This window comes from Heterocephalus glaber, unplaced genomic scaffold (assembly GCF_053883595.1).
Source record: "Heterocephalus glaber isolate CG9 unplaced genomic scaffold, H.glaber_assembly_v1.0 deba00000621, whole genome shotgun sequence".
Lineage (NCBI taxonomy): Eukaryota > Metazoa > Chordata > Mammalia > Rodentia > Bathyergidae > Heterocephalus > Heterocephalus glaber.
The window spans coordinates 20,081,389-20,103,039 of NW_028258153.1; the positions used below are offsets into that span (position 1 = coordinate 20,081,389).

General features: G+C 35.3%; 1 protein-coding gene across 20 annotated transcripts in view; it reads right to left on the reverse strand.

The window, feature by feature from the left end:
* Pard3b (par-3 family cell polarity regulator beta) overlaps positions 1-21,651 on the reverse strand; it is a 1,069,040-nt gene that overhangs the window by 888,374 nt on the left and 159,015 nt on the right. For 4 of the 20 annotated variants that reach the window (XM_087205817.1, XM_087205821.1, XM_087205815.1 and 1 more), the window contains one exon: positions 227-308. The exons of the other annotated variants lie outside the window; for them this stretch is intronic. In XM_087205817.1, the coding sequence (XP_087061943.1) occupies positions 227-308 (82 nt within the window). The remainder of the gene's footprint in view (positions 1-226; positions 309-21,651) is intronic. 20 annotated transcript variants of the gene reach the window in all.

Consider the following 21,651-nt stretch of genomic DNA (forward strand, 5'->3'; position numbering starts at 1 on the left):
ATCTTCTAAATTATGAAATGGCCAAATGAGTCTATATAGACCATCAACCAATCACTTCCCAGAGATAGGTAAAATGTCAAAATAAAGACATTTATAAAAATCTTATTTCAACTGCAAAATTTTAGTGAAATAATTCCCTCTTTCAATGCTAATTCTTTATGGCTCTGCTTGACCCACAATTTCCAGTCAAACAAAATAGGAGGAGGTAGAGGGTAGATGTACATACCACAGCCTTTGTTCCTTTCCAAGTAACCAGGGAGCAGCAGAGTAGTGTTCTGCCCATATTTAGAGGAAGCATCCAATGAGTCCTGAAAAATTAATGCCTTGAAAACTTGGTAATCTACACATTTTGCATACTCTCAAAAAGTCTTTGTATCTCCCCATCCTGGTTAACAAGGACAAAAACCAATACTCTCTTGAAATGAATGAAAAAGATTATAATATCTGTCCAGATGATAAGAGAATATATCAACCTGCATGCCTCAGATTTCTTCTCACTAGTCAAGCAGTGTATATGAGACCCTGATGGAACTGCTTTGACAAAAGGAAAAAATTGAACAACAGACATGATAACCTATGTGATCATTCTGAGGAGCATCTTTGAATCCTGGCTTTTATTTAAATTATAGAAATGTGGCCAAAGTAATCCAATAGCACTGTCATCCAAGAAACTGTCACTGTCAAAACATTTTTCAACCAGATATGACCAGATAAATTAGTTCCGAGATACAAATTAGACATTTTTAGAAATTTATTTTGATGTCATTATAAACTTATGACATTTATGTTTTGAACAGCTAAGTAAAAAAATTAACTCTCCACTAAGTAATTAACTCAATCTATAAGTGTCACTATTTGTCAACATAAAAAAGCTTATTTCAACCTATATGATTTATAAAAATTGAGAAAAATATTAGAAATACTTTTGACCTGTCAACTTCCACTGATACTAGCATAACTAAAATCAGTGGGTCTCTTGTCTCAGGATATAAACACCAATGATTATCTAACAAAGGTATATTTAATCCAGCATTTATTCACTGAGTATTTTTGTGCTAGCCACAGTGCACAGTACTGACTTATCAGTATGGTTTATTATGGTTCTCAAAGTGTCTCTGCATACAGAAGTAGCTCTTAATGAGCTGGAGATAAAGTGGATAAAAAATGGAGGGAGCACTACTAACATAAAATCATTGTTAAATGTTGTGAAACTCTGTATGATTACTTCATTAACAGTTCATCCACAATTAATAAATAATGTTAAATAAATAATGTTAAATGTTAGATAATATAAATATAATAATTTGGGAATATCAAATGACCATATATTTTACTACAAATGGCCAGAGGTTTGAGGTTGTTAGAATATGCCTAATTTTTAACTTTAACAAATTTCTTTTTATGTATGTTTTTAAATGTTAGAATGAATTCTGAGGAAAAATTAATTTGACCTCAGGTAACTTCTAAATATTTTGTCATAACATTGAGGTCAGAATTTGTAAATCAGTGGCTCTAATCCATACTCAACTGAAACTGATGTTAAATTTGGCTCACATTTTGATGATGGTATACCAGATCTGTAAAATGTAGCCTATTTTCCTGTAAGACAACAACTAGAAGAGCCAACCATTTAAAACAGTCCTTCCTGTCTCTGGAATACCTGCCTCTTTTACTAGCTTAAGGCACCAGGTTGAGTCTTACAGAGTATGTGCCTTCTGAAGGCATTTCCACCTTTATTTATCTAACAATCTGCATACTCCATCACTATTACTAACCTTACATTATTATTACAGTTGAGTATCATTATTGTTAATATTGATTTAAAGAGAAAAGGTTTACAACTTTGGTTCACAATTTTAGAGGGGGCACACTGATATGGACTTCTAGCTAGAAAGGCACATTATGGCAGGAATGCACAGTAGACCAATGGTCTTCACTTTATGAGCCAAGAATGGAAAGCAAGGAAGAGGAGGACACTGGCATCTTACAGCCTCTTTTGCAGTCATGTTCCCAATGACCTTAGGACTTCGCCAGGAGGCCTAGCCTCCTGAAAGTTCCTTTTTTCTGATTGATGACTTCAATTACTGCTTGAATATGAAGCAATATGCCACTTTCATTTTGATTCCAGATTTTAGTTTGGATCATTTTATGACATCTAAATTTTAAAACATCCAGTACCATACTAATGCTCAAATTTGTACATATCACACTCAAAAAGCCTTTCATGGCCATGACTGGAACTACATCATAGGCCACCAAGAACACTAGGAATTCCCATCCCATGTGCAATGGGCTTAATGTGCTTTTTTAATTAGCATGTGACTCCAAACAAGATATCTACTCAATGAATCTTTTATATAGGCTCACAGTAATTTACAATTTTAAGACTGAAAATGTGTATTATAAATTGCCATAATTAATTCTAATACCTATTAATATACAGTTGACTAGATAATTTGACATTTGTAAAAACCCTATAAAGACAATATTGACATATGCCTCTTGCAGATACTGACAAAGAAATCTCAAAAAAAAAGTAACTTCAAGAGGCAAATATTTAAAACAAACACAAACCTTATCTTTACATACACACACATAAAATCTACAAAATAGTTTCTAAATATTTTAGTTAACCATTGTTTACATATAGTACTCATAATAAAGCTTCAGGAGGTTCTTTATTTCCTGTAATTTACATCAATGTCTATGAACATATAAGACATTTATATCACCCAGGAGCACATTTAAAATTAATACACATATCATTCTAAAATTAATGGTTATATAAAGACAACTATATCAGTAACACTATCTCTGGTTTCTCTTTAAATGTTTTAATGTAATTGAAAATAATGAATAAAATGTTTTAATTATTAAAGTTTGGTGCCATGTAAGACTATGTGGAAAAGCAAAATAAAACAACCAGATTACATGTGGTTAAGAATCTGCATATTGTTATTAAAATTACAAGTTTTTAAGTTAAAACAAGTACTTCACTTAATGTTACAGTGAATTAAATTAGCAGTTAATTTACACTTTAAAGATACCTACTAATAAGATGATCAAAGATTTCATCACTCATATTTTCTGCTTATTCGAATACCAGCTTTAATATCAAAAATGAACAGACAACCATTTGAAAGCACTTGGCCTTAATTCAACTGTTTTCTAATCCACTAGGCTTTGAAAACATACCTCTGTCTACAAATATTCTCCATCAGCTTTGCTTGGTGTAAAATGACTGCTCCATTATAATTATTATAAACAAAATACTTTCAACTAAAGTAAACCATAAGATACACTTTTGAGAAGTTTCATTAGAACTGTAGCTTTACAAAATGAAACCAGATACAGTATTATAAAATCCAATAGTATCATAAAATACAACTGTAAATAGACTCTATTTCTAAAACAAAATAAACTGTTTTGGTTAATTAACTTTAGTATTGTCTCTGTACTGGATTATAAATTCCCCCAAATATATTTTACTCACGGTTGTAAATCGAAAGAAATGTGTCTTGAAAAACGTTAGGGTTGTACAAATAAATGTTGGTTAAGTAAACATACCATGAGTACTTGTGATTAAAATACAGACAATATGTATCCATCTTACTACCTGACTCATTTGCAATCTCTGAAGGAGGCAGGTCTACCTGTCATATGGTTTACCTAAAACTCAACACACTTGACCGCCCAGGGATGTATTCCTCTCAAAAGCTGAAATGTCTGTATCGTTACAAAAAATCATAAACTACTGTGTGAGACTGTTTTTTGAAACCAAAAGGGCCATAATTAGATCATTCATATTCATATCAAGAGGCATGCAATCCATGCAAATTTGATCTGTCTGAGATGATTCAGCAGAACTATCATCACAGATGCCAATCACCATGGATGTGGAGCAGACACACTAAGAACTAAACCTGTGCTGAGGCTGTGCCTCCCTGATGGTCAGAGAGTGACAGATGAACACGCAACCATATCTGTGCTCCTGCTGCTCCAGGGACCTGAGGTCCATGCTGTCTCTTCTTCGTCACCACCTGACTATCTCTCCCAATGCCTTCATTATCCTGAAGTTCTGTGACTAGCTCCCAGTGTGGCTCTCCAGCTCCCTACCCAGAGCCCCACAGGTGAAAGAAATTACCACAACTCTCACTGCTCATTCTGTACTAGTACACCAATTTAAATTGTCAGACTGCTCATTCCTTTACCCCTAAAGCCATTATTCCTGCTCTCTATCAGACTCCCAAACTGCAAAAAATGAAATCAAAAGAAAAGAGAGACTTTTACATGTTTACCTGGAAGAGATAAGAATGGAAAAAAAATTGGAGGAAAGTTTTCAAAGTAAGGAAAATGCAATGCCTTGGATAGCCTTTTTTTTTTTTACTTAGCATTTGCAAATAGATTTAATTAAAAGGAAAACCCTATGGAAGTCATTAACAATTTTTAATTACTTACTCATGATGGTACAGATTGGACTTAAAAATTAGAAATATTTTAATATTAAACCAAAATGTCTCAGATCTGTATATCCCAGTCTCAGGTTCCCCTGAATCTATTTCCAACAGAGTTAAATAATGTTTGGGTTTTACACAAAGGTATTGACTTTACACTTTTAAATCTCAGATCATTTTATTTAGCCTGTAGTTGCTATTGGGTTCACTGTGTAATAATTAAGAGACTGAGATGTATAGTCCACTGTGACAAATCCTGGAGGAACATAAGGAAGGAAATTTCTCCCAAGTACCCTACATCAACCTATACCAATATAAAGATAGTAGTAAACTTATGTATACATGTTTCTTCCAAACACACTACAATGTTATATACTGCCTTCTCCTCAAAGGTAACCACGTTTCAAAGCAGATTCTTTAATGCTTGAAGCATCATGTTCTCATTAAAGAGTCACTCCTTTCCTAACAGACTAATGTCTCACCCACTACATGCCAAGAAGGCTTTGTAGCACTGGCCTTCTACACCAGTGCTTGTCAAACTTTAAAGTGCATAAAGATCACTTGGGTTCTTGTTATAATGCAGATTCAGATTCAGTTAAGTTCAGAGTGGGTCTCAAGTTTCTGCCTTTCTGAGTGATGTTCACACTGCTGGAGAGTGGACCACTTTCTATGCAGCAAGACAATACCCACTTAACTCAACGTTAAGCCTAAATGGGCTAACAGGAACCAGGATGGAGACGATGATTACCTCTTAGGGATGGTTCTGGGCTCCACATGTTGTTTAATATGTATTTGACAAATATTTATTGATCATCTCATGAACATGAAGCAGTTGGAAGTAAAACATAATTAAAAATTGGTCCCTGTATTTAAGTATTCACTTTGGTGAGCAATGTTAAAATATCACTATGCATAAGAAATCTTAGTGGTTTATTAGGAATATAAAACTGTAGTCTCATTGCCTTTGACAGACAATGACTATGTCAGAGTTGAGGTCCATTAATCTGCATGCCAAGTCAGTCTGATGGTTTAAATTGAGGAATAATGCATTAGTGGAACACCACTATAATATAGATTATAAACTATATGATGGCAGACATTTAAGTCAATAATGTACAATATGTGAAGTGGGAGCTGAGGGAATGGGACTACCACTAGAGGAAGATTCACAGAGGATGTAGAAATGTGCCTAGCAGTAAAGGGAAAAAGGAGTCATTATAAAAGATCAGCATCGAGGTTGTCAAGTCCAGAGGAGAATGAAAGCTAGATTTTGTAAGAGTTGTGGATTAAGGGAGAGTACTAAAGATGTAAGTGGAAAATACACTGGAGACACTGGATGAGGCAATGTTACAAAGTTCTTCAACCCTATAGGTCTTAATAGTGAACCTGAAGAGACAAAGGAATTGCTGAAGTGCTTTGAGTGGTCTGCAAAAAACTGAGCATTCCAGAAACTTTCTCCTGTCCTAGAAGACCAACTTCTTTAAAATGTCTTCCAAATTTTGAACTTGGGACTATGACTAAGGTCTTCCCATCTGTTTTGCACAAAAATTTGGTACAAAACAAAGTAGTCTGGGTTATAATTTACAATTTAATTAATCAACTGCCAGAAATACTCAGTTTTATAGTCAACAGCAGCAGAAAGAGAAACAGCATCTGCTTTAGAAAAAAGTTGAATAAAATGAAATAGTTTAAAAAGCAGATTTTTTAAAAGGACAACAAAAATTCTTGTCTGGTAAAATCTACAGGAAAAATAATCTACCCACTAGAAAAATGAATGATTTTCAAAAATACATTTGAAAAGAAATTTGTCCTTAAAATTTGTCAGTGTCAGAAGGAATTATTTACCAGGATTGAAGAGACAGCATTAATAAGTATCACATATTAAATTGAAGTTTAAAAAATGATTGGGTGATAACTACTAATCTATCTTAATTATTTTATTATCTCAGAAATAGTTCTTCACTCTTGATCTCTGAACACTAGGATTTCTAAAGAACGCTCCCCTCAAAAGCAACTACAACTTCAATTCAAAGAGCTTAGTACAGATTAGCAAAGCATACTCTATATTCATTTCAAGAATGCCTTGTTGGTAAGCCTTTTAAATGCTAGCGCTTTGTCAGTGTCCTGTAATTTTGTTTTTAAAAGATAATTTGTCACCTCTCATTGCTTAGGATACCTCCAATTGTAACACAGAACCCATTCATCCATTAAATGTAATATCATTTCTGTTGTATAGCTTAAAATGAAAATTATAGCACATCACTATAATACAATGTGAAATTGGAGAGTGAATGGTGAACCCACAAGCAAGGTAATTAGTTTGTAGACACTGATGACTTCTTGTGCTGTCAGTTCATTCTGAGGTTTTGTGTGTGTGTGTTTGTAAATTACACTGAGGAGTGAAGTTATCAGGGCTTTCATTTCCTATGATTTGATATGATAGCAATAGCTAGGTACTATAATGGGGTGTTCTCAAATAATTTGGAGTACTTCTATGCATAGTCTCACTGTATCTAGTTTTCCTTTTCTGAAACAATTTCTCTGAGTCAGGAGAGGTTCCTCCTATTATTTCTTATGGAATGGAAGACATAACTAAGCCAATATACACCTTCCTTTAGGACAGTTTGGTTACAACTCACAGAAACTCAAACTAATGTCCACAAAGTAAAGAATTTATTTCCTCATATAACTCATTTGCAGGAAGGGCAGGTATCTTACTCAAATTTTGATACAAACAAAAGAATTATTAAAATGATAAGACAAATACAAAAGTAGGAACATGGGACATTGTTTAAGAGGCTCTGGGGGTACTTTTTGTCTAGAAGATGTTATCATTAGAGTCGAAAAGAGTACAGTATTTAAGTATACAAATATCTAGCATATTTGTCTTTTATAAGGCTATATGTTAGCAAATTTGAAACTACACTATACATATACTACAAATGAAACATGAGTATATATGGGGAAAATGACAGCTGAGCTTGGCATTCTCAGAAAAACAAACTATTAAAAAGAAAGGAAAGAAAAACTACAATTAACTCTGCAGTACTGGACAGGAATCACAGGTATCAGTATGCCCTCACTGATATTTTTTTTTGTATTAAATTGTTTTATTGGTACATTGTAGGTATACAACACAATTACATTTCTCATTGGGAATTGTACCTTTACATAATGCATCTTGGTTCTTATTTTTTCCCCATTCCTAGCCCTCCCTTCACGCCCTCCACCCTTCCCTATTTACAAAGACTTTATTTCCATTTTTGCCATTTCTCATCATTTTTCCTTTCCCTTCTTTCCTTTCCCCTGTCCCTACCACTACCCCTACCACTTTGGACCTTTTCTTCCTATTTTGCATTATCGATTATTCATTCTAATCATTGGTACATTTTAGGTATACAATATAATGATATTCATCATTGGAAATTTGCAACTTTACATAGTCTCTCTTGGTTCTTATTTTTCACCCTTGCCTAGCCCTCCCTTCAACCCCTCCATTCCTCCCTATTTACAAAGATTTTGTTCCTATTTTTCCATTTTCTCTTATTAATCCCATTCCCATCTATCCTTTCCCCTAGCCCTCCCACTTCCTTCCCCTTTGCCCCTTTTCTTCCTATTTCACATTACCTATTATACATTTAGTCCTTATTTACACTTTCAGTTTCTCACACCAGAGAAACTATTCGGTATTTACACATGTGTGTCCTATTTATTTCACTTAAGAGTATTGCCTCAATATGCATCCACTTAGCTATAAATGTCTCTAATTTCTCATTGTTTATGGCTGAGTAGTACTCCATTTTATTGAAAAACCCACATTTTCTTGATCCAGTCTCCAGTTGATGGACATTTGGGCTGTATCCAAGTTTTAGCTATTACAAACTGCGGTGCTGTGAATATGGGTGCACATATATCACTGTGGTATGATTCTTTTAATTCTTTGGGGAAGATCCCCAGCAGTGGAATAGCAGGGTCAAATGGGACTTCCAGTCCTAGTTCTTTGAGGTATCTCCATACTGATTTCCACAGTGGTTGCGCCAGTTGACACTCCCACCAGCAGTGGAACAGGGTTCCTCTTTCCCCACAGCCCCACCAGCATTTGTTATTGGTTGATTTCATGATAGCAGCCATTCTTTCTGGAGTGAAGTGGAATCTCAGCCTTGTTTTCATTTGCATCTCTCGAATGATCAGTGATGTTGAACATTTTTTCATGTATTCATTTGCTGTTTCTACTTCTTTGTCTGAGAAATGTCTGTTCATTTCAGATGCCTGTTTTTGGATTTGGTCTTTAAATTTGGGAGGTCTGATCTTTTTAAGTTCTTTATAGATTCGAGATAGTAGACCTTTGTCTGAGGAAAAGCAGGTGAAGATTTTTTCCCACATTGTGGGTTGTCTCTTCACACTGCTGGTGGTTTCTCTTGCTGTGCAGAAGCTTTTTAATAAGAAGAGATCCCATGTGTTGATTGTTGGTGCTAGTTCATAGGCAACTGAGGTTGTGTTCATAAAATCTTTTCCTACACCAATGTCTTCAAGGGTTCTACCTAACCTCTGTTCCAACTGGTTCAGAGTTTCTATTTTAATATTTAGATCTTTAATCCATTTGGATTTTAGTTTAGTGCATGGTGGGTGATACAGGTCTAGTGTTAATCTTTCGCAAGTTGAAGCCCAATTTTTCCAGCACCATTTATTAAAGAGGCTGTCTTTCCTCCAGTGAGGGTGTTTGGCTCCTTTGTCGAAGATGAGATGGCTGAGTGTGTCTGGCCTTGTTTCTGCATCTTCTAATCTGTTCTACTGCTCCTCAAGTCTGTTTTTTTTTTTGCCAGTACCATGCTGTTTTCATCACAGTAGCTTTGTAGTAGAGTTGAAGGTTGGGGATTGTGATACCCCCTGCCATGTCTCTGTTACCTAGAATTGCTTTTGCTATTCTGGGTCTCTTCTTGTTCCAAATGAATTTTTGGATTGTTTTCATGAGGTCTATGAAGTATGCTGCTGGGATCTCAGCTGGAATTGCATTAAATCTATATAGCAGTTTTGGAAGTATGGCCATTTTCACTATATTAATCCTTCCTACCCAGGAGCAGGGGATGTCTGTCCATTTTCTGATATCATCTTCAATCTGTCTTTTCAGAGTGCCATAGTTTTCAGAGAATAGGTCTTTGATTTCTTTCATTAGGATGATTCCTAGGTATTTCATTTTTTGGATGCTATTGTGAAAGGAATTATTTGCCCTATTTCTCTCTCAGTGAGTCTGTCATTGGTGTAGAGGAAAGCTATTGATTTTTGTGTGTTGACCTTGTAACCAGCTATTTGACTGAATTTGGTTATTAAGTCTAGAAGACTTTGGGTGGAGTTCTTGGGGTCTTCTATATAGAGTATCATGTCATCTGCAAATAATGACAATTTGACTTCTTCATTTCCTATCTTTATTCCTTTTATTTCTTTCTCTTGTCTAATTGCCGTGGCTAATGTTTCCAGAACTATATTGAACAAGAGTGGTGATAGTGGACATCCTTGTCTTGTTCTTGATTTTAGTGTGAAGGATTTCAGTTTTTGACCATTTAGTATGATATTGGCTGTTGGATTTTCATAGATGGCTTCTATCAGTTTGAGGTAGAGACCATCTATTCCAATTTTTTGTAGGGTTTTTATCATAAATGCATGTTGGATTTTGTCAAATGCTTTTTCTGCATCTATGGAGATAATCATATGTTTTTTGTCCTTGGCGCTATTGATATAGTGTATTACATTGATTGATTTTCATATATTGAACCATCCCTGCATCTCTGGGATGAATCCCACTTGATCAGGGTGTATGACCTTCTTGATGATCTTCTGCATTCTGTTTGCCAGTATCTTATTAAGGATTTGTGCATGTATGTTCATTAGTGAGATTGGCCTATAGTTCTCCTTTTCAGTTGGGTCTTTCTCTGCTTTGGGGGTCAAGGTGATGCTTGCTTCCAGGAATGAATTTGGGAGTATTGCTTCCCTTTGAATTTCACTGCAGAGTTTAAACAGGAGCGGCAGCAGTCCCTCTCTAAATGTCTTGTAGAATTCAGCAGTGAAGCCATCAGGGCCCAGGCTTTTCCCAGTTGATAAGTTTTTAATTACATTTTCAATTTCATTGGTTGATATTGGGTTGTTCAGAATTTTTAGGTCTTCTTCATTCAACTTTGGTAAATCATATGTATCTAGGAAACTGTCCATTTCTTCTGTGTTGTCCATTTTCTTGGCGTAAAGGTTCTGGAAGTAGGTATTGATGATCCTCTGGATTTCTGCTGGGTCTGTTGTCATTTCACCCTTTTCATTCCTAATTGCACGGATTTGGGCCTTTTCTTTCCTTTTTCTGACAAGGTTGGCTAAAGGTTTGTCAATTTTGTTGATTCTTTCGAAGAACCAACTCTTGGCTTCATTGATTTTTTTGTATTGTTCTCTTAGTCCCCATTGCACTGATTTCTCCTCTGATCTTTATAATTTCCTCCCTTGTATGAGCTTTGGGGTTGTTCTGCTCTTCTTTTTCTAAAAGCTTGAGGTTCAGCATCAGGTTGTTTAATTGGGCTCGTTCTGTTTTCCTAATATGTGTATTCACTGCTATGAATTTCCCTCGTAAGACTGCTTTCATTGTATCCCATAGATTCCGATATGTTGTATTGTCATTTTCATTTAATTGAAGGAACTGTCTGATTTCTTCTTTAATTTCCTCTGTGACCCATTGGTTATTCAGAAGTGTGTTGTTCAATTTCCATGTGTTTATGAAATTTTTTGAGTTTCTTTTGCTATGGATCTCCAATTTCATCGCACTATGGTCTGATAATATACAGGGGATAACTTCAATTCCTTTGCACTTACTTAAACATGTTCTATGTGTGAGTATGTGGTCTATTTTGGAGAATGACCCATGTGCAGCTGAGAAGAATGTGTATTCTGATTTTGTGGGGTGGAAGACTCTGTAAACATCTGTTAAGTTCATTTGTTCAAGAGTTCGATTGAGTTCTAGTATTTCATTACTTATTTTTAGTCTAGTTGATCTATCTATTTGTGACAGTGGGGTGTTGAGGTCCCCCACTACAATTGTATTAGTGCATATATGACTTTTCATGTCCGTATTTGTTTTATATAGTTGGGTGCACTAGTGTTTGGTGCATAGATATTTATGATTGTCATCTCTTCCTCTTGGATTCTTCCCTTTACAAGGATGTAGTGTCCTTCTTTGTCTCTCTTAATTAGTGTTGGTTTGAAATCTACTTGATCTGCCAAGAGGATAGCTACTTCTGCTTTTTTTCGGGTTCCTGTCACATGGAGTATTGTTTTCCACCCTTTAACTTTCAGTCTATTGAGTTTCTTTTTGAATTAAGTATCTTTCTTGTATGCAGCATATTGTTGGATTTTGCTTCTTGACCCATTCTGCCAGTCTATTTCTTTTGATTGGTGAATTGAGACCATTAACGTTGATGGTTATAACTGAAATGTATTGACTTGTCATTGCCATGACTTTTCCTTTTGGTTGGGTTCTCCCCCTTTACATTTAATTTCTTGTCATGCCAGATGGGTTCATTCTGCTTTGCTTCCTGGGGTTGTGATCCTCAATGTCTGTTCCTAGGATATTGTGTAAAATTCTTTGGAGTGCTGGTTTGGTATTCACGAAGTTCCTAAGGTGCTCTTTGTCATGAAAGTATCTTATTTCTCCATCCATTTTGAAAGATAGTTTTGCAGGGTAGATCAATCTGGGTTGGAGGCTGTTTTCTTTTAGGGCTTGGAATATGTCACTCCAATCTCTTCTTGCCTTGATGGTTTGTGTTGAGAAGTCTGCTGTGATTCTGATGGGCTTTTCTTTGTATGCGATTTGTTTCTTTTCTCTCACTGCTTAGAGAACTTTGTTCTTCTGCTGTGCTTCTGGAATCTTAACAATTATATGCCTATGTGTAGATTTTTTTTGATCAAGGCTATTTGGAGTCCTATTTGCCTCACTGATCTGTATGTCAAGCTCTTTTCCCCTGCTTGGGAAGTTTTCTGCCATTATTTCTGTGAAGAGATTTTTTATGTCATCTCCACTCTCTCCTGTTTCTTCATTGACTCCAGTCAGTCTTATGTTATTCTTCTTTGCATCATCTAGCAGCTGCTGGATTGATTTCTCATGTTCCCTTAGAATTTTGAAGCAATTTTTCTTTTCCTGGTCACTAATTGCAATCTTATCTTCTATATCTGAAATTCTGTCCTCATATTGGCTCATTCTGCTGTGTAGACTTTCAGTGGAGTTTTTCATGTCCTGGAAATCTATTTGCATCTGTTTTATGGATTCCATTTGTTTCTTATGTTGGGATTCCATCAAGTTCCTGAGCTCCTCTCTAGATTTATTAATCATGTCTTGCACTGGGGGCACAATTTCTCCTGTTATCTGAGAAATTATTTCTGATTTCATTTTTTCCAGATCCCCTTTTGTTGCCAGTTCAGTGTGTCCAGGTGGTTGAGTATCAGAGCGTTCCATCTCATTTCCCTTTGAGGTTGCTGTAGGTGATCTGGAAGTCTGGTTTTGAGACTTATTTACATGTTTTCTCATTTCAACTGGGGCGGGGGACTGTTAGCGCCTGCATGGATTACCTCCTCTGAGCTGGGTGAGGTGGGACAGGGGCCGGGAGCAGCGGTAGGGATGGTGACCCAAAAGCCTTTCCCTGTGGGCTGGGAGCAGCAGGAGTGATGGTGGCCAGGAAGCTCCTTCCTCTGGACCAGGAGCAGTGGGATGATGGCTCAGAAGCCCCTACCTCTGGGGAGGGAACAGCGGGACTCAGTACCTTGTTCTGGTGGTCTGGTGTCCTCTGCGTCTTTGTAGTGTGGAACCAGGTGGCTGCCTGTCTGCAGCGGGGTGATTTGGTGTCTTCCGCGTGACTCAGGAACTGGGTAAGGTGTGCACAGACCTTCCTGTGTGCAGTGGGCTGATTCGGCATATTCCGCGCGACTGGGGACCTCCATAGGGCATGGGCAGACTTGCCTGTCTGCAGGGGGCTGATTCGCTGTGTTCTGTGCGATTCAGGACCTCGGTAGGGCGTGCACAGACCTGCCTGTCTGCAGACGGCTGATTCCCCTCACTGATATTAATAGATATGCAGATGGGTAGGTTTAAAATACAAATGTGCATATACATATGTTAACATATATTTCTTATCTCTGTACACATAAAGGGCCTATGAACAGTAACACACCATCAGTAATGAGCATAATTACCACTTAGATCTTTCCAAATTCCATTCTTGAATAAAAAGAACTATAATTTCCTGATGAAATGGTTGATTCCAGGGCTGGGTAGAGAAAACACCAGACAACCCTCAAAATACATCAATGGATGAATGGATAAACAAAATGTCCATAGAGGGAAGTATTACTCAGGCTTTAAAGATAAGAAGTTCTTCTACACATAACACATGAATAAATCCTAAATTTATTCTGCTTAGTGAAATAATCTAGATGCAAAAAAGGCATCTGCTTCAGTACCTAGAATAATCACATTCTTAGAAACAATTTTTAAACCAAGTTTCAAATCTTCTTTTAAAGGACATGAAGCATTAAAGACTTGTGTTAGTAATCACTTCCTTTTCATAAATATAATTGAAGAATACATAGTATAAATGCCTGCTATAATATGATAAAGACTATTTGCTGTACAGTCTAAATCCATCATAAAATAGAAGTTAAGTAATGTTTATTTTCATCACCAACCATATAGGCTTTCAGATCTGGTCTAAGTCATCAAAATAAAAATTTATTCAAATCATAGGTGTGATGAGTATGGACTGTGAAGTCATATACACTCAGATTAAATTCCAATTCTGCCATTTTCTAACTATGGTAAGTTACTTATACTCTCTGCACATTTTTTCCACTGTAAAATGGAGATAAGGAGAATACGTCCCTAAATGAATTTTATAATCAGTAAATGAGAAAATACACACAGTATACTTTGAATAATGCCTACATTCAATTTTTAAATTTTTGAGATAACTGTAGACTAATGTGAAGCTATGAAATGATACAGAATTCACATGTACCTGCTACATACACATAATTTTAGTAACTGTTAGAGATTACTAATATTGCCTTCATTAGAAAAACTTTACTATCCCTTCATGTATCATGGCATAATTTACATATATACAATGAACTAACAAAAAGCTGATGATAAATCCATGTAATATCTTTTTTACAGTCATTTCATTTTTCTATATAATGTCCTTTGAATAAAAAACAAGCATTATTAATATTTTGGAAATAATTCTTTAAGCTAGTTATCAGACCATATAAAACATGCTATCATTTTAGTCCTAAAGGAAATATTGATAACCAGTTGTACTGAATAAATTAAATTCACTAAACTTTCTATTACACAATCATAATGACTACAAATTAAAAAATATAGAGAGATAATTGACTTGATTCTATGAAGGAACAAAATAGACCTGCAATAGGTCAGAGAGAAACTCCTCAAGCCTACTATCCTCATTCTTTTCATCATAAACCACTACTAAGTCAGGCTTCAACATCCTTCAGGCTGCAATGTCAGACAGACCAAAATACTTTAAAGTTATGTAAAGGCATAACTTTACATTTTTGTCTCTAGAGTTTTTCTTTGCATCAGTGACAGCAGTTAGAGGGAAGAAGAGACAAATTAGGTACCAAGAATGAAAATTTATAAGGACAGAACCCCATTCAGATTCCAAGATTACAGCTCAGAGGACAAGACAAAAATCCATTAGCTCCTCAGGCCCTTGTAACAGAATCACTTTTCAGACCAATAACTCTGAACCATCCAAGCTGGTCCAACCACTCAGAAGTTAGAAGAAGAGGGAGGCCTTGGGAAGTGGAAGGAGCTGACCAGAATCACCCAGTTAGTTACTGGCAGATAGTGGTGAGAGCCCTGGACTTGAGCAAGTCCCACTTTTCCTCAAATAATTCTAAGTATAGCGCTTTACAAATGTATCTAATATATCTCAAAATAGATATTACTCCAGCAATTTATTGATAGGGCTAAGATTTTAAACTTGCTATAATATAATATATATATTATATTATAATTGGGATTATAATATAATCCCAAGCAGTCAATCTAACTTGTGAAGTTCAGAACAATGCTCTTTCATACTTTTTCTCCCCGTCTTTTCAGAATAGATGGAAATAGCATTTGCTATATGTACTTAGGCAGCACTTGTTGGTAAATTAGAAGCTGATGGATATTTATAATCCTAAATTCTTGGCCTGAAAATAAATTGAATCATATGTCTTTCCAGAGAGGTAATCTCTGCTTAAATATACATCACAGTCAAATAATAATTTAAGGCCAACTTAAGGAGGGACACTGATTACTTTTCTAGTGGAATTTTTCTGAAATCTTATTATAAGAAAGAGAAGCATTAAACAGATAAGTCACTCTTCAATTCAATGAAACTATAGATAATAAAATATTATTTTCTTCTATTTTGGAAGAGGTCCATTTTACCTATGATTTCTTTAGCCTGTTGAAATTAAAGATAAAACTTTTTTAAAAAATGTAGTCAACATTATTCCCTGATCACTTAAACATTCCAAATACTTTAAAGCTAATAGCTCTTAGTTTTTCACAAGTGATTAATCCTAAGGCAAAGACAAAATTCTGAGTCTGCACAAGAATAATGACCCTTGGTGTAAGTTTTAGTCTGTAACTCTCTAATATTCCAACCTGGAAATGGCTGTATTTTGCCTTATTTTAATTATATTAAGATTCTTCACTGTTGAATCTCACATAATTGTGACCTAACCTACACAGGCATGTACTGAATGACTGGATGTCTCAGATATGTGACCCAACGACAGAGATGTCAACTGCTTCCCTAGTCCCCACGCAGATGGTTTACATGTTCAACAGTAGCCAAACCTCAGATAATCAAAGGTTAGTATGTACTGCAGATCATAAAGGAGAGAAGAGAATAATAAAGTAGAATAATGAAATACACATGTGCAAACACTGAGAGTCTTAAGACTGTTTTTTTTCCACATGAGAAAATTTAATTCTAGAACTTCAAAGGTTGGTCTCAAACTCATAGAAAACCCATAATAGGCAGAACTTCATTTGGTTTTCCCTTTGTTCATTTTTTTATAGAAAATATTGTAGCATGATGTGCACCACATAGAAATTATTTTATTGTGTATTCAAATGATGTAACAGCAAACCTAAATGTACCTGAATTCTCCTATAAGACTCTCCTATCAGGACTCTGTATCAAATAAGTAGGGCCTTCCAAACACTTCTGAACATCCTAAAAACTCTGGAAACTGCATTTCTTTTGAAAAAAAAAAGTAAGCATATTTAAGAATAAAACTTCCTTCCATATTCAAGGTGTATAATGCTAAATTAGAAAAATCTCATCCAACAAAATAACATGTTTTACTGTTTATTAGTCCTTATCCTACCCAAAATGTTGGGAACAACATTGCCTTTATTATTAAATCGTCCACGTGGATAAATTAAAACACTTAAGAAAACATTTAAAAAGACTTCCACAGTAATGACTAACAATGTAGTTTCTGATCTAAAACAACACTGGAGACATAAAAGAATATATTATGCCTTTGAGGAGACCTCTTAATTTATAAACTTGCTCTGGTACAATTCTAACAGGAGAATTTTATGTTAGACTTTGGACATAAATCCCTAGAAAGAAAAATAGATAACTAAACTATCTAATGTGAGTAATATATAAAGTTCTTGGAAATGCTAAGAATTTTTAGGGAATTTCTACAAGTCAAGTTGATATAATTAGAATATTTCAGTATTATAATAATTTTATCAAATAATTTCCAAGCCAAAATTATCTTTATGTATGTTTACCCCCTAATAATAGAAAATCATTTCTGAAACCTAATAACTCCAATGTTTAAGTGCATTTTTTTTTTTTTTTTTTTGGTACCAGGGATTGAACTCAGGTCCTTGCACTTGTGCAGCAGGCGACAAAACCACTGAGCTAAATCCCTGGCCCCAGGTGCATGGTTTGTATTGTTAAAAGCAAAGCAGCAGGCCATTCATGTTACTTTTTCTATGGGAAGATTTTATGTTAGTTTTTCTACATTTAATTCTCTCATAATTATAAACTATTTCCTAAGTACATATAAACGTATTAAGAATCTCTCTCCATAACTGGAGCATTTTCTATTTTCTAGTCAGTTACAAAAGGAGACTTACTCCTTCAAGTTTGGGGAACTTGAGCCCTCAGTTAGATTCTGATCCTGCTGTGGACTGGAGTTGATGTCAGAGATGGTGACCAGGAGACCAAGTCCCCCAGTGTATATCAGTCTGCTCCCTCAGTGCCTATCCCTGGCTCCAGGGTCTGTCAGGAGCTTCCTCTGGGTGGAACTTCACAATGTCCACCATGGAATATTTTCAGGACTAAATTAAAATCCCAACAGAAGAGCTGTTTAATTTTTCCCATTTCATTTTTTGAAAATTCTTTAATATTAAGGATTCATTATTTAGCATTTTATATTGTGTATACTTGAGATCATGTGAGGTCACTTAGAAAAAAAATCTCCATTCATATGAAAATTCTGTATGTGTTCACTTGCATCACTACTGAAAAATAAGTAATTATAATCTAGTTTAGAAAACATAATCCTAAAGCTTGTATATCTATACAAACATGTAATAACTCAGCTATTTAGTCATAAAAAATCATTTGTAAAGAATTATACTAACTCAATTATAGAACTTCATAATAATTATAATTCATAGCAATTCATTTGTTTCATCATACCCCATCTACTAAGTTATCTAGGTACACTGTGCAGCATTTTGGATAAAAGTAATTAAAATACCAAGACAGTCTTCAAGAATGTGTCAACTTTTGGAGAAATACATCTATATAGAGAATTATTATAAAAACAAAAATTTGTAGCAGGTTTCTCCAAAAAATTCTCTTTAAAAAATCTTAGTAACTTTGTACTTTCCTTCACCCTCTTCACAATTTAAGTCTCTTCAGTATCCCTGGAACACATTCGGTCAGTAGTGACAAAACAAAACAAAAGCTTACAGTCCCACTCCAGCTTCCTGGGCTCTGAGTCTCCACCCAGGATGCTGGCTTCAGAGCATATGTTGTGTGCACATGTGTAGCAAGGGTGCCTAACAACACACAAGGACATGCAGAGGAAGTTCAAGAGAAGCAGCTACCCTAAATACTCCTCTGATCAAAAAAACCCTACTTTTTAAATCTTAGACACTCTGACCCATCTCAATGAGTCCTGCAAAGAAAGACAGATAATGTAATCGCACAGGTCTGCAATCCTTTATCCATTATTTTATATCCTATGAGCTCTGACAACCCAGCTGGTTTTTTTTTTTTTTCTGTTTCTGTTTCTGGTTAATTTGGCACAAACTATACTGACTACAGGCTATTTATCATCTTTATTCTACTAAGTATAAATATTAATATGCTTTGCTAGAAAAACATTCATGCCTGTGATTATGGAGTACGGTCCCAGACTGTGTGGGGAGTATTACCTAGTGTATGACACATTCATCTATTACTGTCCTAAAATCTGAAAAATTTCAAATTCTGGATACCATTGTTCTCTAGCAGCTCTCAATCTCTCTCTCTCTTTTTTTTTTTTTGTACCAGGGATCAAACTTGGGACCTTGCACTTGCGAGGCAGGTGGCAGAACCACTGAGCTAAATCCCTGGCCCCTCAATCCCTCTTTATTTAGCTTATCTTTATTTTATATGGTTGCCCTTTTTCCTTCAGTAAAGTTGTGACTGAGATCATCAAGTTCCTTCACCTACATGACCCAATTATTTTTCTCTTGTATTTGGAGGAAAAATGGTCATTCCAAAATTTTCCAGGTCAACAGATATCTGAGCTATACCACACCCAACTTTCTGGAGTTTTCCTCTAGTCTTATTTCCTCATTAGCATTTTGACTTCTCCTCTGTTGTCTCATGTTTCTTTCTCAAATCTTGACAGACTCTTCCCTACTCATAAATAAATGACACCGATACAAATAACATGCAATCTACCCTCCCTTTTTTTAAAAAAAATCAAAACCATACTTAAAAAAGAAATCTGGTAAGGGCTGTCTTCTGTCTTCATTCACTTGTCCATTTGTATAGCCTAAGAGGCTTTTCTAAGCATCATATGCACTGAGTACTTGGAATAAAACTATGATCATCGCTGAAGGATCATTGTGCTGGATGGAGAGAGGACAGGGATAAGGCTAACAGACAAAACTGCCAGTTGTTAGGAGGTGGCCAAACAGAAGGACCTGCTGTCTTCTACATAACTCATTGCTTTGGGTTATGTAGCTCACCTACCCTTAGCAAACCACAATGACTCAGACTTAACAATAATTTTCCCAAGTGTAAAGAAAGACATATCCTTTATCTTTTCTCCTCCCTGGCCTGCCTAGTGAGTGCCTTATATGTGACAGATTTTTTAACAAACATCCTTTAAATACAAGCTTATTATGCTTGCTTACTTAACATCCTATTTTACTTCATTTAATGCTTATTTTTTATTTGTTATTTTATAAGATTTAAATAATGGGAGAGGTATATATGTGCTTAAATTTAAATGTGATCTTTCAAATGACCTTCATTCACTGTTATCCTCAAATGTCATCCCCTGTAGTATCCTTTCAATAACTTATCTAAGCCTGGCATGGTGGTAAATGCCCATAATCCCAGCACTTTGGAAGGCCTAGGCAGGAGAGTTATAAGTTCAAGGTGAGCCTGGGAAATTTAGCAATTCAATGAAATCTGGTCTCAAATTTAAATAGGGCTGGGGAGGCAGCTCAGTCCAAAGGACCTGGGTTCAATTCCCAGTATGTCTCACACATACAAACCAAAAAAAGAAGCCTTTAAGATTCCTCTCTTTCATCTATTTTTTCTAAGCCTCCACTGGCTGACTCAATAGTCCTTACCATGAATTACTTACCAAATGCTTGCTGTTTTGCAAGAGTGTCCACTGCCCACAAGCTCATAGGTTCCAGGAAGGGAGATACCTGTGCTTCACAGTTCCTTCACATCACCTGTGCCTGACATATAACAGTGGACTCACACTGAACATAATGGAAAAAAACAAAAATTATATCCTTTATGTTCATCCCTGAAAATAAAAAGCTGGGTTGCGGTAAAACTAGAGGCATAGTTTTCAATTAATTCCAACTTTCCTGTACTGTATTTGATAGTGTTACATGTACTGTATAGTTTTTCCTACCACTTTTCTGCCAAAACAGCTTAACCTTTTATTTAAATGTCTCTGGTCCAAAAACATTAAAATTTGGCAGCACTAATAAATAAATATTACTACATAATGACTTGCTCCAGTTCTTTGCAGTAATTAGTACTCTGGTGATGAAATGTGCCTCTAGGTTCAAAATTTTATAATGTTTTGACAGTTGGGATCTTACGAAGCATGAAATGAACCAATAAAAAATTCTTTTTTGTTGTCATTCTCCAAGCATTACAGAAAAAAAAAAAACTATTCTCAATAAGTACAGTAGTACTCTAAGAGAAAGAGAGTGACCCCTCAGATTCAAAGGGAACATTTACATAGCATTCAAATAAAGAGAAGATAAATGTGAGGTCTCTGATAACGAAAAGCCAAGAGTAAGTTTTATTTAATAGGCAAGTGCATCTCAATCACCTTGATTAGCAAAGCAAAATAATGTGCATTAGAATCTTCACGCCAGTCAAAAACTCATAAATACCATAGTTTATTTTCAATCTTTAACTGATTATCAGGTGTCATTTATCACCTCAAATGGTTCCTTATGAAGATGGTTTTTATTTCAATAGTTTCCCTCTCAATATCACCTATAATTCCAAAGAAAACCTGCATGATTTTGACAATATTTCAAAAGTTGGGAAAAGATTACAGTCTCATCAGTGGATGTCCTATGTTTTACTGAAATAACAGCAGCTATAATTTCAAAGTTTATTTTTACATATATTGAAAATTCAAAACTTTTAAAAGTTCTAAGCATCTCTATGAATCCAAACATGTTCTAAAGACATTTGTATTCACCTATTAATAATAAAAATATTCATATGATAAAAGTTCTAGAGATGGACAGTGACTATGGTTGTTAAATAATGTGAATGTACTCAGTGCCCCTGAACTATACACTTAAAAACAAGTTAAGATGGCAAGTTTTATGTTATGTAAACTGTACCAACAATAAAAACAC